Source organism: Pipistrellus kuhlii, unplaced genomic scaffold (genome assembly GCF_014108245.1).
Source record: "Pipistrellus kuhlii isolate mPipKuh1 unplaced genomic scaffold, mPipKuh1.p scaffold_m20_p_59, whole genome shotgun sequence".
In the NCBI taxonomy this organism is placed as follows: Eukaryota; Metazoa; Chordata; class Mammalia; order Chiroptera; family Vespertilionidae; genus Pipistrellus; species Pipistrellus kuhlii.
This window is the reverse complement of record NW_023425561.1, coordinates 128,669-145,573: the sequence shown is the minus strand read 5'-3', so window position 1 is coordinate 145,573 and position 16,905 is coordinate 128,669. Positions and strand designations below refer to the sequence as shown.

Below are 16,905 nucleotides of genomic sequence, written 5' to 3'. Positions count from 1 at the left end.
CTGGATGGTGGGGACCTGCACAGGAGAAGCGCAGAGGGAACCACCGTGCGATGCAGGCGTTACTGGACTCGGAGGAAGGACTCTGGGATTCCTCTCTCAAAGGGGCCCTTGACCCAAAGCAGTGGGTTCTGCCATGACTCCTGGCAGCCTCTTGGGGCTAAAAAACAATATGGCGCTGCCAAGTTTTAATGATGATTAAAGTATGTGTTCCTTTCATTTTAATTTGAAACTTTAAAATAAGTGACCCAACAATACTGGTTAGACTATGCTTCTTGCAATTACTCCTGCCTCCCCTGCAGAGGAGCTGCAGTCTGTGCGAGGGTGAGAGGCAGGCGCTGGCTCTGGGCGGGGGTGGGGGAGGGGGGGGAGCCATGGACTCTGGCTTTGCAGGATGACAGCCTGAAGGAGACAGAACCGGCAGTGCCTTTGGATCCATGCTGGGTCCGAGGCTAGGGCTGAGCAGCCGCTGGGAGGGCCTGCCTTCCGGAGTGTGTGAACTAGGTCCCACAAGGAAAAGGCCGCACAACAGAAAATACATGTTTATTATAAAATAATGTTTGCTTCATGATGGGGATAGAAAAATAACACTATGAGCTACTCAAAAAGGCCTGGCGCTCAGCCTCCGCAGGATGGAGGCTGTGTCCCTTGGAGCTCCGTGCTGGCGCAGGGCAGGCAGGCACGGCACACGGGGCAGAGTGGCTCAGGTCCTGTGGGCGCCACGGAGCCTACTTGGTCCACACAAATGCTCTGGCCACGGCGGTCAGAGCGGAGAGCTTGAGTCCTCAGGAGCCGGTTCTGAGCGCAGCCAGAGGGGACAGCCTGCCCCGCCCTGTGCTGGAGTGGAAGAGTCTCTTAGGCTGAGGGTCCTGGTTAGATGGTGCCCAGTGGCCTTATGCTCGGTTTGTTGCCCAAACATCTGTGCTGAGGAAAAGCTGCAACTCCCTCGGTCCACGTGAGCCGCCATCTCGCTGGTGTGGCTCCAGTACAGAGCGTGAGCATCTCAGCTGCTGAGGGCTGCGGGCTGCAGTTTTTGGACTTCAAACCCTGTCCATACTGATGACAGAAAGACATGCAGATGTTAGAGGACCAGTGAACAGGAGCAGCTGGCCTGAACTGTTCCAGCTTCCAAGCCTCCTGGCCCCGAAGAACAAGGAATCATCTAGTCTCTCTCCCTAAGGGGGTAAGGCCTACCCTAAATGGGAAGGGCGGTCCCACAGACCCCCTTCACCCCCTTAAGAGCCTACAAGACCCCTCCAGCTGCAGGAAAAGGGGACCTTTCCCCCTCGAGGGCACTCCCTCGGCTCAGACCTGGAGAAGGCGGCCAGCGTGAGCGCCTCCAGCAGCAGCTCGGAGCCGCAGAAGAGGAGCAGGATGCTGTTCATGATGGCTTCCAGGCGGAGCACGTAGGTCTGCAGCAGCAGGTAGTACGTGGCCATCACGGCGGAAGGGAAGGTCAGGGCCACACTGACGGCCAGGGGCATCTTCCGCTGGCACAGGTTTCCCTTGGTGCCTGTCAGACAAGCCAGGGGTCACCTCCAAGCGGCTGTGCCCCTCGTGCAGAGCAAAGATGGTGGGCGTGGGGACTGGCAAGGCAGAGCGTGATGTGAGGGGACACAGCTTTATAAACTGGGTAAAGGCAAGGGCGGGGAGGAGTCTGGGATTGGAATCATTCACCCCAAAGGGCCTGCTTCAGTTGGGCTCCCATTCACGGGGCGCTGGGTCTTTATTGGGGGGAAATTTATTTTAATTATAAAGATAACATATACAGGAAATAATTTTGGAAAATACAGAGGAGCATGCTCACTCCCTGGAAGGAGCTGTTAGATTACACTGCTCTGGACTTCTGTTCCATGAGCCTATGCTCAGGCTATTCTGATAAAAACGAGTCATTCTCTGATATGTTTTGCAGCTTACTATGCCCCATTAATACAACTTAGACATCTCTCCACACACACTACCGTACTCTTTTTTTAATGGTTCTGAATGGTCTCTTTGGACTGATTCTGTAACTCACTGAGCTGATCCTGCGTTGACAGATGTTCAGGTTGTCTCTAGCTTGGAGGTCACACACTATGTGGCCACAAACATTCTGACAGACTGTACATCTAGGAAGTAGGTGTTTTCAGCCAGTTTTAGAGGTGGAACTATTAGGTCTAAGGGTATAATTTAAAATAAAATATTTAAAATATATATATATATTTTAATATTTTACTGATTTTTTTACAGAGAGAAAGGGAGTGGGATAGAGAGTTAGAAACATCGATGAGAGAGAAACATCGATCAGCTGCCTCCTGCACACCTCCTACTGGGGATGTGGCCACAACCAAGGTACATGCCCTTGACTGGAATCGAACCTGGGACCCTTGAGTCCACAGGCCAACGCTCTAGCCACTGAGCCACACCGGTTAGGTCTACGAATACAAATTTGACAAGGTAAAACTATCAGCGAGAAGGACATACTAATTTATGTTCCCAGAGTCTGAGGCTAGAGGTGCTCATGTGTGTGGGGCGCTGGGCCCCGTCCGCATGCCTGTTCTCACGCCAGCTGCTGGGAGCCTTTCTCAGCTGCTGGGTGAGAATGTTCTCGTTTCCACTTACACTGACTAGTGAGTGAGGCGTTTGTCGTGTTTACTGGCTCCTGTCATTTCCCTGTGAACTGCCCATTAGTTTCCTTTCTCAGTGTCCTCAATTCAGTTGCCTTGGCCTGGCGGGTGCGGCTCAGCTGGTCAGCACCGTCCCACACACCGAAAGCTGGCAGGTTCGGTTCTGGTCGGGGCGCATGCTGGAGGCAGCCAAACACTCTCTCTCTCCATTCCTCTCTCTAAACCATTTAAAAAACCAGGTTGTGCTCCCTGGCAATGGGCAAGGAGACACCTGACTGGTGGTGGGGTTGCTCTTTATCAATCAGGGGCGAAGCAGATGTACAGTCCTTAGTTCATCCTAGCTTGATGCCTGTGTCGGTGGCCAGAGCTGTTTCATGCCTGAGGCACATAAAAAATAAAAAATAAGTAAAAACCCAGGTTGTGTTTCCTTCATGATTTATGTGAGCCTGCACCTTTATTCTTTGTTCTATGTATTGCAGGCGTTTTTTGTTTTTTTCTGTTTTGAATTATAACACTTTTCAGAGATGAGACATTCTAACTCATAAGAGACGTGCTCTGCATTTGTGGGGATATGAAGCTTGTCCCAGGGAAATTCTTGTTCGGAGAAGCAGAGGGGAACTTAGTGCCAATCTGGACAGGCACGTTCTGTTCTGGACACGGCGTGACAGCCCAATCCATTCTCCCGGCACCGGCGAGGGGAACAGGCACTTTGAGGGTAGTCAGGCACCTGGGAAGGAATTCTCCAGTATCTCCTGCGACTGCCCACGTCTAGCCCTACAGAGCAAGAGACAGGATAGTCTTGACCCAAAACATAAAGCAGTATGAAACTTCAGAAAGGGAGGAATGCGATATGGCGCCAGATCCAATCTCTTTCTGGGAGCCCAGGTTATGTGCTTTCCTTTTAGTCAAGTTACAGACACCAGCTCATTGTTAAGGCCATGGTTGGCAGACTGCGGCTTGCGAGCCACATGCGGCTCTTTGGCCCCTTGAGTGTGGCTCTTCCACAAAATACCACGGCCTGGGCAAGTCTATGTTGCAGAAGTGGCATTAGAAGAAGTTTAAAAAATGTGGCTCTCCAAAGACATTTCAATCGTTGCACTGTTGAGATTTGGCTCTGCTGACTGAGTTTGCCGGCCACTGGGCTAAGGAATAGGAGCGTCCTCGGGACGGCACTCACCAAAAAACAGCCGAATCACTTCAATCCCGAGGTAGAGGAAGAGCATCGCCACGTCCAGCACCAGATTGGCGTTTGGATACGGCAGCAGGAGACCTGCCAACACAAAGGCCGGCGTTTGCCAACAGCACACAGCTCCCAGGAGCTGGGCAGGGAGATGTTAACCTAGTGCAGGGTCGGCTCACAGTGCGAGTCTGTTAGGGGCAGGCTTCTCATGGTGGAGTTTTTGTTGTTTTGTTAAGTATGTTTTTATTGATTTCAAAGAGGAAGGGAGAGGAAGAGAGAGAAACATCAATGATGAGAGAATCATGGCTGCCTCCTCCACACTCCCTTACTAGGGATCAAGCCTGCAACCCGAACCTGTGCCTTTGACCGGAATTGAGCCCAGGGCCCTACAGTCTGCAGGCCGAAGCTCTATCCACTGAGCCACACCTGCCAGGGCTTATGACGGAGTTTTACTCCCAACTCCAAAAGCCTGTGGGACTCCACTCTCCAACACGATCAGATGGACATGGAACACCGGCTGCTGAGTCGTTCTGAGTCACCCAGGGGCTTGAACGGAAAGTGGACTTCACAGAGAAAGGTGGGCTCACATGGAGGAGCCCACATCCCCCAAATTAAAAAAATCACATTTTCAAAATATTTTATTGATTGGTTGAGAGATATCAGTTTGTTGTTCCACTTATTTATGCATTCATTGGTTGATACTTTTATGTATCCTTGACCAGGACGGAACTGGCAACCTTGGGGTATGGAGACGATGCGCTAACCCACTGACCTACCTGGCCAGGGCCCCCAAAACAAGAAATTCTTGCTGAGGGGCTCCCTAGGGATGGCTCTCAAGGAAGCCATTCCCTACCTTGCTGGGAAGAGGGGCCGAAAAGAAGTGGCTGAAGTGGGGAAGGTATCTGGGGACACGGGCAGTCAAGCCCATGCCTTACCTTTATACAAAAATATGAAGAGTTCCAGCAGGAAGTAGGTCGCGTAATACCAGCCGTTCAGGAAGAAGAGGATTTCCAGGGGCGTGGAGGACAACCGCTTACCTGCCAAGAGGGGCCAGAGGAGAGGGTGAGGGGAGGGCGCTCGCCCCCTCTGAACCGTGTCTCCAACTTGGAGAAAGCACGAGATCGCAGCCAGCGGGAGGGGCCGCTGGGGCCTCTGGTTGCGGATAATGAGGGTGGGTGTGAGCATAGGACGTGGAGGGGGCTTCCTTCAATCCCCTTCTGTCCTCGGAACCAGCCAGACCCCACTCCCGGCTTCGGGGTGGCAATCCCGTCCCCTGAGATCTCCCCCGTCACCATCTGGGGGGAAACGGGCCGCTTCGAGGTCGCTCAGAGGCATGTCCGTCACGGAGCCGGCTCAGAGCAGGCGCAGCCAAGGACGGGGCTCTGAGAGACCCTCACCCCAGGCCTTCCGCACTCGGGCCGGGTGGAGCGGCGGGACCCGCTGTGGACAGGGAGAAGTCCCTCTCCGAGAATGGAGGCTGAGGTCGCGCTCTGGGAGACGAGGAAGGGGAGGCTGAGGGGAGCAGGAAGCCACTCACACACCTCCGGAACCTCACCTCGCGCCGCCATCCTCGGTCCCCATGGAAACTGCGTACGCGGCCGCCGCCACTCCGGAGCAGTGAGGCGCTGCCGGAAATGGGGACTGAGCGGCCCCAACTTCCGGCCCCTCTGCCCGCCCGCGCACTCTATGGTGAGCGGCCCGGAGGTCTCTAAGCTGTTGGAGTGCGGGGCTGGGCGCGGGCCGCAGGCGGCCTTCAGGGGGACTTGGGCTCACCGAGACTTGGGCTCCCCACCCCGAGTTACAAGGCACTGCCTGCCGGCGTGGCTCAGGGGTGGAGCGTCTGCCTGTGAACCAGGAGGCCACAGGCCCGCAGGCTCCAGCCCCAGTAGGGGGCGTGCAGGAGGCAGCGGGTCCATGATTCTCTCTCATCACTGATGTTTCTATCTCTCCCTCTCCCTTCCTCTCTGAAATCAATAAAAATACGTTTAAAAATTGGATATTTGAAGTGATCCTTTGTGGTCATGTGACCACAGGATGGGCCCCACGATTCCCTTTCTAACATCCGTCTGGAAATGAGGAGCAGGCGCGGGTGCTCTGCAAGCGGGCCGGGGTTAGGGGTCGTTTGTCCAGCGGGCAGCCTTTTTTTTGGGGGGGGGGGGGGGGGGATAAGAGGGGAGGAGTCGTGCGTGGAACGTACCAGATAATTAGAAGGCACCGAACTGAATCCGAACCCGAGGCTCCTTTCAAAGAGCACAAAGCAGAGCACGTGAAGTGGCCGTGATCAGCACGTGACCCGCACGGAGCTGGCTGGGGTCACGGAGAGGACCGAGCCTCGAGGTTTCCCGGAGGCGGTCTGCGCCCGGGGTTTGACGCCTCGGGGCGGGAGCTGTCCAGGTGTGTCCCTGCCCGGGGGGGGGCGGGGGGAGGAGGAACGGGGTGTTGAGGGGCCTGGAGCTGCCTTGGCTGTCAGCCCGCGGTCGTCGGGGCAGGGAAGGAAGCAGATGGCGCGGGCAAACCGGGTCAGGTGAGTCGGAGACTAACTGTAGGGACAGAGCCGGGACCAGCAGGCTGGGGGGAAGAGGGGAGGGTCCTTGTTACTTCCCCTGAAGGGCCGGGCAGAGCCACTCCCTGCCCCCGGAGAGCAGTTTGTGTGTCTCCCATTCGGGGAGGTGAGAATCTTGAAAGCAGGAATGTTAACACTTTGAGGGGAGCTCAGAGGTGTGGGGGCCCGGCGCGGACGCTGAGAGGCGAAACCACGGGCTCTTACCTCTGTTTTGCCTCTTGGCTGCACATGGACCTCAGTTCCCGGGCTGCGGTGTGGCCTGGACCCGGCACTTCTCCCCTGCCCTCGAGGGCCCTGGAGAGACGTGGGGCTGGAAGGGCTTGGCTCCTGCCCCAAGATCTCCTGGCCTTGCAAGTACCTGGGCAGTCGGCCACCAGGGGGCGCTCTGCTCCAGCTGCTCCTGGAGCGGACTCTCCCAACCGTTGAGGCCGCGGGTCCTCCTGGCTGGGATGCCAGGCTCTGCACCGACTTACCTTTGTGCACCTGCCCCTCAGCCTTGTTTCCCAAAGCCGCCTGGGCTCTGTGTACCCAGCGCAGTGCCCAGCTCCCTCCTCCAGCTCATCCGCTTCGGCTCTTCTCCCCAGAGGGTGGATTCCCACCACCCGCCACGCCCTGTGGCATCACACCCTCCAGTCCTCCTGCACACGGAGCTCTGCTGTTGGCGCACCTGCCCACCGGCCTTGGCTCACCTGTGCCAGGGGGGTTGTTTACAGGCTTCCGGTTGAAGGTTAATTTGTTGTTAATTTTATCACCTGTTTGTGGTGTGTGGTTTTTCTCTTGCCACTTTCAAGATTTGCTCTTCATCTTTAGCTTTCAATAATTTGACTGTAATGTGTGTAGGTGTGGCCCTGTTTGTTTTTTATTTTATTTTTTATGTATATTTTATTGATTGAGAGAGAAAGGGAGAGGGATGGGAACATCAATAATGAGCGAGAATCATTACAAAAGACCAAAATTGCACAAAAATTACCCGCAGATCTTGACGGCAAAGTAAGTCTTTTCTTTGAAGTGGGGGGTAGTCTTATACAGCGAATATAGGCCTAAACCTACGTTTTAATTTAACTGTAGAATTAAGGGGTCGTCTTATACGCCGGAAAATACGGTAATCAGCTGCCTCCTGCACGCCCCCTACTGGGGATGGAGTCGGCAACCCTGCATGTGCTCTTGACCAGAATCGAACCTTGGGCCCTTTATTCCACAGTCTGAGGCTCTATCCACTGAGACAAACTGGCTAGGGCAGTGTGGCTCTTTAAAACACACACACACACACAACTAAATATATATTGTTTGAGTAAGAGAGGAGAAACATCAATTTGTTGTTTCACTTATTTATGCATTTCTATATGTGACCAGGGGTCAAACCCATAACCTTGGCGCATTGGAACAAAGCTCTAACCAACTGACCTACCTGGCCAGGGCTGCCTTCCCTTTTTTTTCCTAATCAAGGTCTGTTTGTGGAATATCTTTAAAACAGCTTTTTCTGCCCGGCCAATGTGGCTCAGTGATTGAGCGTGGATCTATGACCCAGGAAGTCACGGTTCAATTTCTGGTCAGGGCTCATGCCTGGGTTTTGGGTCCAATGCCCAGTAGAAGGTGTGCAGTTGGCAGCCAGTCGATGATTCCCATCGTTGATGTTTCTCTCCCTCCCTAACCCTTCCTTTTTCGGAAATCAATTAAAATAATAATTTAGTCCTCTCTCTGGTCTTGCTAGTGGTTTTTCTCATGTGCAGACTTCGTGTATAGGAAAGTAGAGTGCCTCTGGATGTTTTCTTCCGTTCTCCCTGAGCTTTCCCTGTACGCCCGTGCTCCTGGTCCCCGCCCTCCACGCCTGGGTTCCGATCACCACGGCGATAAGCCGGTCAGCAATTCTGTCCTGCTTTCCAGAGGTTTGAGGCTGAGCTTTTTATAGCCTCTGTCCCTCACAGCTCCGGAATTCGGTAAACATCTGAGAAGCCGTGTTACGTGCTTCCCCCACGTCCCCGCCCTGTCCTCCCAGCAGGGTGAGACCAGGAAGCTCCGCTGTCTTCCCCGTTCCCTCTGCAGTCCTGAGGCCTTTTAAAAAGACGGTATTACATTTCATCTACTTTTTCTACTTCCCGATTATCGTATGATCAGCTGTGAGCAACTCCGTCCTACTACAAGTCTCTAAGCACCTCTAAAGTGTTTACTTTCTTTCTCTGAGCTTTGGAAGCTGTTTCTAAGGAAACATCCTATCTTAAAAACCTATTGCTACGGTAATCAGCTGCCTCCTGCACGCCCCCTACTGGGGATGGAGTCGGCAACCCTGCATGTGCTCTTGACCAGAATCGAACCTTGGGCCCTTTATTCCACAGTCTGAGGCTCTATCCACTGAGACAAACTGGCTAGGGCAGTGTGGCTCTTAAAAACCTATTGCTACTGATAAGTGAAAAAAACACAAACCCCAAACTAAGTGATGCCGTGTTCCCATAATCACACTGTGCGTAAAATACATAAACATAGAGGATTAGTTCCAAGACCCCTCCCCGACGGCTATTACCAGTTCCAAGGATGCTCAGGTCCCGTCTATAAAATGGCATGGTATTTACATATGCCTGTGTACTTTATATCATTTCTAGATTACTTGTAATACCTAATCTATGCAAATGCTATGTGAATATCGTTGTTATCCTGTGTTGTTTAGGGAATAATAAGAGTCTGTACCTGTTCAATGCACATAATCACAAGAGATCTAAGGACATAATACCTATCAGCTACATCATGTCCCCACCCCCTAATAACTGTCAGCAACAATGTATCATGTCCCCGCCCCCTGAATATTTTTCACCTGCAGTCGATTGAAACTGTGGGTGCGGAACCATGAAATGGAGGACCGACTGTATTTGAGGATTTGAAATAAATGAGTGGAGTAGGATTATGGCAACTTATTTTGTAAGAAAGTTTCTAAAATAGTACATGTTCTATAAGGACATACATCAGCGCAGGTTGGCAGGGCGGGGAGGGGCAGGAGCCCGGGCTGAGCTGCAGCTGGGGGAGTGACGAGCTCAGAACTCCAGGCTCAGGCGGACTGTGCTGTGGGTGTAACGGCTGGAGGCTCCGCAGTCCCCTCCGGGCGTGAGGCCGGGGGCTCCGCTGGCCTGGGTGGCTGCGGCCGCTGCCTGGGCGATGGAGGCGAACACACAGCTCAGGCTCCAGGCCAGGGAGGGAGTGCGGGTTGAGGAAGCAGGCATTTGGTCTTTGAGACAGAAGAGGACCCAGCCCTGACTTGGAGGCCCAGAAAGCTGTCTTTCGGGATATCAGTGAGCAAAGGATTCTACAAGATCCTTTGTGAAAAGATCAGGCTAGTAATTATTTTTTGAACTGCTGAAGGGATAGTAGGCATAGATTGCGGCTTTGTTAGGACTTTTTAGATCACTTTTTCCAATTATAGGATATGGATCTTAGATGATGTGTTTGGGCATCGTACTTAAAAAAAAAAAAAAAGTGTTTTGAGCTGAAACCAGTTTGGCTCAGTGGATAGTGTCGGTCTGCGGACTGAAAGGTCCCTGGTTCGATTCTGGTCAAGGGTATGTACATTGGTTGTGGGAACATCCCTGGTGGGGGGTGTGCAGGAGGCAGCTGATCAATGATTCTCTCTCATCGATGTTTCTAGCTCTCTATCACTCTCCCTCTCTGTAAAAAATCAATAAAATATATTTTTAAAAAATAATAATGAAGTGTTTTGATTTTAGAGAGGAAAGGAGAGAAATATGGGTTAGCTGCCTCTTGCACGCCCCCTACTGGATGGAGCCTGAAACTGGACCAGTGGCTTGACCGGGAATCGAGCTGGTGACCTCTAGGTGCATGGGACAGCATCAACCATGAGCCACACTGGCCGGGCGTGCCTTTTCTTTTCGAATGTTAACATCTTGACACCACAGTAGATTATTACCGACAGTCTGCCTCCCTTTATTCCAGGCTTCCACACCAGGGGTCAGCTCACTGTGGCCAGTTCCTGAGCTGGGGTTGGCTTGCTTTGCATCCCCAATCTAAGAATAGAATGACCTTTAACATCGCGGGGAAAAAGTTATGCCACATGAAAACATGAACTTCAAACCTGAGTGTCCTAAAGCGGCGTTACTGGGGCACAGCCGTGCTCACCCTTCACGGAGCAGCGATGGCTGCTCTCATGCCAGAACGCCAAGAAGCTGCAACAGGCCAGGGGCCTCAAAATCTAACTGTCCCTGCCTGGTCCTTGACAGAGCGGCTTCCTGGAGGGTGGGCTGAGCGCACGGCCCTCCCGGCAGCCAAGCCTGTGCCAAGAAACTTGTGCCTGGCTTTCCCACTGACTGGGCAGTCACATGACCTGCTTTGACCAAAGGGAGTCCAAGAGCCAGAACACAAGCAGAGGCTGGATCTGGAGTTTTTCCCTGGGGCTTGTTCTCCGGTTTCTCAGCCACTGTCACGTGAACAGACCTTGGTGGGTCATGGATGGGTCATATGAACCTGAGCTGCACAGCCCAGTCATTCCAGCGGAGGCCAACCTGGGTTAGCCAAGAGCCACGGGTCCCAGGACCATCCATCAGGCTGCCTGGCTGACCCACAGCTGACCAGACTCGTGAGCAAGTCCCACAGAAATCTTCCTGACCCAGCCCGGTGGCCGGAACCCGGCTCGAGAGCCCTGTGACAGGTGGTGGTCATGTGCCGCTGAAGCTGGCGGCTCCTCGCACAGCGTTCTGGCACAGGCAACTGGGCTCCGGGCACATGAGTTTTAAAAACGTCTTTTGCCAACACAGGCTAAGGAACAATTCTCTGCTGAGGGCAGTTTGAAGACCTGAACGGGGACAGAGTCTGAATAAAGCACAGAAGTCTGAACTCCAGGGGTGGGGCCGGGTGGGCATCAGGCTACATTTTGAATTTCTGTAAAAATACCTTGTATGGGTAATGGGACTCGATAAATGGTATTATCTGTGCACGCTCTGTGGCCCGATCTGCCTACAGGATGAGGCCGGGACTTGGCATGCCTCCTACCAGGCAGGGAAGCGATCTAGCCCGAAGGATGCCACTTCTGGAAAGACTCCAATTTATTTCCTATTTATAGAACGTAAGAGCAGAAAGGGCCGTGGGCACCGGATCTCATGCCCGAGGCGTGCCCAGTCAGCAGCACAGAGCATCCCTCTGGGTATCGCTTGGTCCTGTGTGTGGAGCAGAGAGCACCGATGCTGGGAGTCCCCTCCGGATCCAGCGAGAGCCCGGGGAGCGGGGGAGGAGCGGGCGGAGCCGAGGGCCAGGGGACGAGGCACGTCCTGGAGTCTGCACCGGGAACTGGAGTCTGAGAGGGAGGATCTTGCTTCCCGGCTGCTGGACACAACTGGCGGGAGCCTGTCGGCTGCGTCCGGGGCCCAGGCCGACGTCCCCCTCACGCGGCACACGTGGCCGCAGGCCGGAGAGGCACCTCAGTGACAGGTCACCTGCGGACCTGCGTGAACTCCTTGCGCAGCCACGCCGAGTCCTGGTAGAAGCGGGGGTCGCCCAGCCGCACGGCTGTGCGCTTGTAGAAGTAACAGTAGAACACGGCCGCTGCGGGAGCAGAAGGGCGGCGCTCCTGAGGAGGTGCTGCGGAGCAGGAACCCCCGGAGGCTGGAGGCCGGGGGCCGGAGGCCGGGGCCTGCCTCCCGACCGCCCAGGGATCCCGCCACAGCGGCAGCAGCACCCCGTGCGTGGTGTGGGGCTGACAGAGCCACAGAGGGACCCGGGAGCCTGAGGGTGCTCCGCCCTTACCCAGCCTCTGGAACACAAACAGGGCCTGCAGTCCTTCTGTCCAGACAAAGCGGTTCGAGTCTTTCCAGCGTAAGTTCTGGAGGAGACAGGGAGATGGGAAGGTTAATGGCAGGTGACGCTCCACGGGGGTGTGTGTGTGTGTGTGTGTGTGTGCTGCAGGGCCCCCGGTTCAAAAGCAGGCCAGTCTCACCCTCCTTCTTCCCACGGCCCCGCTGTTTGTCACAGTGCCTCCAGGCCTTAGCTGGAAAGCAAACCATTAACCCGGAGGGAGGATGTGACCCCAGCTGGTTACTACCTTCACCCCGTGGCCCTGGCCAAGAAGGGACACTCGAGCTCAGCGCCTCGGGGTCCCTGCCTTCTTGAGAAGCCCGGGTTCAGTCCTGCCAGCTGAGGGCGCGGGCAGCGCGGGCTTCACAGGACGCGGCCGGGCCTGTTCAGGCTCCAGGACCAGAGCAGGGACCATCTTCTTCAGAAGCACCTGCGCCCTGGCCACAGCCGGCTCCTTCCCGCCGAGAAGGTGGCCGCAGTACAGAGGTGACAGACGCCCCTCAGGACGCACCCCGAGAAACGCTGAGACACCGCGGGAGGAAGACCGTGACGCGGAAGGAACCTGAGGCCGTGAGCACCGGGTCTGCTCTGCGCCACCTCAGCACCGGGGCCTCTGGTGGCTCTCCGGGGTGATGGTGGCTGCAGGGGCCGAGGCACAGAGGGCAGGCAGCGCTCTTTCCCATGAGACACCGGGGCCTAGAAACACCCTGGACTAGTACCCGCCCAAACAGATGAAAGAGATTCAACTTCCCGCTTTAGCCCCAGTAGACCGGTTTGGGGCGAAGGTGAACTGAATGTTCCAGAAGCTGGTCGGGCTAAAGCGCCCTAGGAGACTCACACTCTCTCCACCTCCCCGAGCAGGGTCTGTGCGATAGCGAGCAGCTGCCGGCCCGAGGAGCTAAAGACCCGAGGCCCCCAGCGCCGCTCACCATGAGCCAGACGTGCAGGGCGATGCTGAGGGCGAAGTACACTGCGGTCAGCACGATGGTCCCTTTGAACTTGTGGAACAGCAGGCTGACCAGGCCGGCCTGGAAGACGAACGTGTTGAAGAACATGAGGAAGATGACGATGATGTTGAAGAGGATCGCGATGTCCTGGATGCTGCAGGCATCAAACACAACAAAGCACAGTGCAGGGCGGCTGAGGAGCGGGAGGGGCGACAGTCCCGAGGGACAGTGCTGCTGTCTTTCTCCCTCTGGGACCCAGGCCTCCGAGGCTCCCCCCACCCCCAGGGAGCATGCGCTCTGGGCCCCAGATGAGATGGAGCTAAGACCCCCCTGGCCCAGCAGCTGTGCAGCCAGACGAGGCGTCCTGCTCTGCCTCTCCCTGCAGGACCTCCAGGCGCCGTGGGAACTGGCTCCGCCTCCGCCCAGAGCACGCCGTGCGAGCACAGCCTGCCCCTCGGATGTTCCTGTCCCCGGACAGCAAAGCGCCTCCTGGTCTCCGCACGGCCGCTGCCGCAGGGCCATCGGGTCTCAGTTCATGAGGAAGATGCACTTCCTTTAGCGCCGTGATCTAAAGTGCCCTCCCCTCCTCCCAGCCACTGCGTGTCCACGGCACGACCCTTACTGCTACGTGAAATGGCCCTTTACAGCACGCGTGTGTGCCCTCTCCACGGAACGAACTCCGCGGGAGCAGGCGTGCCGCCGTTGCCACTGTGCGGAGCGCGACGGCACTTCTCCCGGAGCCGCCTCGTGGCGGCCATGTTACTGTGAAGGGAAACGCCAACAGCTCCCATCGCATGAGGTTCATACATCTTATTAAGACAACTGGCCTTTACCTTGCCATCCTGCATTCCTCATCACGGCAACGTAAGACAGTATTTCTGCTCGCAGATGCAGGGACAGGTTAGCGGCAGGCCCTCATTTCTATGGGAACCGCTTCCTGTGTCCCGGACCCTCGCCAGAGGAAGCAAAAGCAGGACCTGTGGCGTCGCTGTGGTCTCATACTTTCTTCCTCATGGTTTTCTATTAATAACTTTGAGTCATGACTGCCCAGGCCTCGCGCCGCTGTGTTCGCTGTCAGTCCCGCCCACTGAACTCACATGAACAGCACCAGCTGGATGACGGGCGGCGAGCGGAGCAGCTCCGAGAAGGAATTGACGAAGAGGTCATAGGTCAGCAGCAGGAGCTGCAGGGAGAGCACGAGGCTGTAGCCGCTGGCCTGCAGCATCTTCCTCCGCTGTCCGGCCCCGAGGGCACATTCCCCGGTTCCCCAGAAAGCAGCTCTGACCGGCCCGACTGACAGAGAAGTTCCTTTTACTGAAGACAAGAGCCTGTTGGAGGAAAAAAAAAAAAGCCGGTTAAAAGTTCATTAGTACCATGAGGATTTCCTGAGGACCTGTCACGGGCCAGGCGCCATTCTCAGTGCTGGGATACAGCTGTGAGCAAAACCAACAAGACCCCAACGAGGCCTATCTTCCGGGCACCCTCACCCTCTCCCCCAGGCTCCATGCTGGTCACGTTAATATTTTTTATTTTTTTATATATATTTTATTTATTTTTTACAGAGAGGGAGAGGGACAGAGTTAGAAACATCGATGAGATAGAATCATCAGTCAGCTGCCTCTTGCACACCCCGCTGGGGATGTGCCTGCAACCAAGGTACATGCCCTTGACCGGAATCGAACCTGGGAGCTTTCAGTCCACAGGCCGACGCTCTATCCACTGAGCCAAACCGGTTTCGGCAAGGTCGAGTTAATACCGACTCTAGTACTAATACTGCGGCTGCAATCCTTTGCATATGTGCTGGGACCAGTCTAAGCATTCCTGTTGTTTAAATCTCACAAGGTAGAAGATACTCCCATTTTGCAGATAGGACAGCTGAGGTGCAGAGAGATAAAATAACGTGTCCCAGGTCACACTGCCAGTAAGCGGCAGAGCTGGGGTTCGGATCCAGGCAGCCTGGGTGCTCTCACCTGCTGCACAAAGCAGTCTGGTCTCTTATTGCTGACAGGCCAACATGGAACCAGGTGGGAGGGAACATGTGAGCACAGGAGAAGTGGGAAGTGGTGTGGGCAGAGAAAGCTGGGAGGAAACTGTGCTCTCCCACAAACTGCGTGTAAGGTTATGGGAGCAACAGTGGGCACCAGGGAAGGGAAGCTGGGCCTTTATTTCCACACTAGAGGCCCAGTGCACCGAGTTCATGCCCCCGGTCTGTGCCTCTCGCAGTCTGAGAGCCCTTGGAGGATGTCTGACTGCTGCGGAGGTGGGAGAGGCTCAGCCATCACCGCTGTGCTCAGCAGCCATGAGCCCAGCTCAGGGCTTCTGGCTGAGTAGTGATCCCCATAAGAGTGCACTGACCACCAGGGGGCAGCTCCTGCATTGAGCATCTGCCCCCTGGTGGTCAGTGCATGTCATAACAACCGGTTGTTCTGCCGTTTGGTTGATTGGCATAATACCCTTTCATTGTATAGGAGGATATGACAAGATCCAGAATTTGCTCTGGGGGTGTCCTGTGACCACTCCCGCTGGATTAAGTTTATAAACAAATTTCAAAATGCTTTGAGGTGGCCTGCCCCCAGTGGCTCAGTGGTTGAGCTTCGTCCTATGAACCAGGAGGTCACTGCTTGGTCAAGGGCACAGGCCTGGGTTGCGGGCTCCATTTCCAGCATGGGATAAGCAGGAGGCAGCTGATCCACTATTCTCTGTCATCACTGGTGTTCCTCTCTCCCCCTCTGCGAATGAATAAAAACATATATATTTTAAAAATGCTTTGAGGTGTTAGAGATTGAACTAACATCTGCAAAATGCTTTACCATCTACAATTCTTCAGATTTAATACTTTGTTCATCCCACACCCGCCTGCGCAGCAGCTGTTGGCGTGTACACCCTCCCCATCTCACAGAGGCTCTGAGCGGGGAGACCCTCGCCCACCTCACCTGGTGGAGGCCCCCCTGGGGGGTGCACGAGCGTGATTTCTCTGAGCCGAGTTTCCATCTCCATCAAACACTGACAATGATGGTGTACTTACCAGCCAAGGCCTCTAACCCCGGACCCCGCCCTCCAGCCCGGGGCGCAGGGTCAGCACTCAGGTCCTCTCTGGCGGCAGAGGCGCGGAGCCGGGCTGCACACTAACGTCACACCCCCTCCCCTGCTCACACCCCCGCTCCACAGCCCGCGGAGAGCTGTGTGCGGGCCGCTCTGCCGACCTCCCGCCCGCCGCCACCGGCCGCGTGGCCTTTGTCCCGGGGCACGTCCCCTCGCCCGCCTGAACCCGCTTTACAAACGGGGCTGCCCTGGCCGGAATCCAAAGCCAAAGCAATAACAACAACAAGCGCCGACGTCCGGACACTTACTTTCTCTGCAAATCCTCAAGCACACTCACCTCCAAGCCCAACGCTGGTTGCCATGGGGACACTCACCTGGCTTCCGGAAACCGGTTTCAAATTCCGGAAGTAGGCGGAGGAGGAGGCTTTCCCGCTCGCTCAGTGGTCCGCCGGGTGGCCATGTTGGGGGGGCCTCCGTGTTCCTAGGCCCGCCACCTCCGCGTGGCCTTGCTGAGCGCCAACCCCTGGCGGGCGGTGTCGCGGGGCCCGAACATTTCGGGGAGTGAGGGGCAGCGTTGCCGGCCCCTGGGCCCCCCGGCTTGGGATGGGGGAGAAACACCCGCGGCGGAAGTGGAATGGGAGTCAGCCTCTTGACGCGGGAGGAGAGGGCTACTCCGGACTTCATTTCCCAGGCGGCCACGCGCGCGGCCGGAAGTGCCATGAGCCTATAAACGGCCGAGGTGGCCTCGCCGGCCCGTCCCAGGGCTTCGGTGCCCGGTGCGTA

The 16,905-nt window shown here is 55.6% G+C and overlaps 2 protein-coding genes and 1 pseudogene across 6 annotated transcripts; 1 reads left to right on the top strand and 2 right to left on the bottom strand.

Moving 5' to 3' along the window:
* Positions 1-524: 524 nt before the first annotated feature.
* On the bottom strand, positions 525-5,461 carry TMEM216 (transmembrane protein 216). Of its 3 annotated transcripts, none has more exons than XM_036417429.2 (5): positions 5,334-5,461; positions 4,719-4,815; positions 3,781-3,873; positions 1,309-1,510; positions 525-1,053 (listed from the first exon to the last, which is right to left on the bottom strand). In XM_036417429.2, exons 1-5 carry the CDS (start codon positions 5,349-5,351, stop codon positions 1,038-1,040), a joined length of 426 nt encoding a protein of 141 aa, XP_036273322.1. In that variant the 5' UTR covers positions 5,352-5,461; the 3' UTR covers positions 525-1,037. The 3 variants fall into 3 exon arrangements, with proteins under 3 accessions (XP_036273322.1, XP_045430022.1, XP_045430021.1); XM_045574066.1 differs by having other exon boundaries at positions 4,719-4,820; positions 5,339-5,461; XM_045574065.1 differs by having other exon boundaries at positions 4,719-4,820; positions 5,321-5,366.
* Positions 2,847-2,994, top strand: LOC118707320 (annotated as a pseudogene).
* A 5,909-nt stretch (positions 5,462-11,370) lies between the features above and the next one.
* TMEM138 (transmembrane protein 138) lies at positions 11,371-16,842 on the bottom strand. 3 transcript variants are annotated; one of them, XM_045574062.1, is made up of 5 exons: positions 16,460-16,842; positions 14,178-14,408; positions 13,063-13,273; positions 12,086-12,161; positions 11,371-11,884 (listed from the first exon to the last, which is right to left on the bottom strand). In XM_045574062.1, exons 1-5 carry the CDS (start codon positions 16,840-16,842, stop codon positions 11,772-11,774), a joined length of 1,014 nt encoding a protein of 337 aa, XP_045430018.1. In that variant the 3' UTR covers positions 11,371-11,771. The 3 variants fall into 3 exon arrangements, with proteins under 3 accessions (XP_045430018.1, XP_045430019.1, XP_045430020.1); XM_045574063.1 differs by having other exon boundaries at positions 11,371-11,920; positions 13,063-13,234; XM_045574064.1 differs by having other exon boundaries at positions 13,063-13,234; positions 16,460-16,762.
* Between the last annotated feature and the right edge of the window lie 63 nt (positions 16,843-16,905).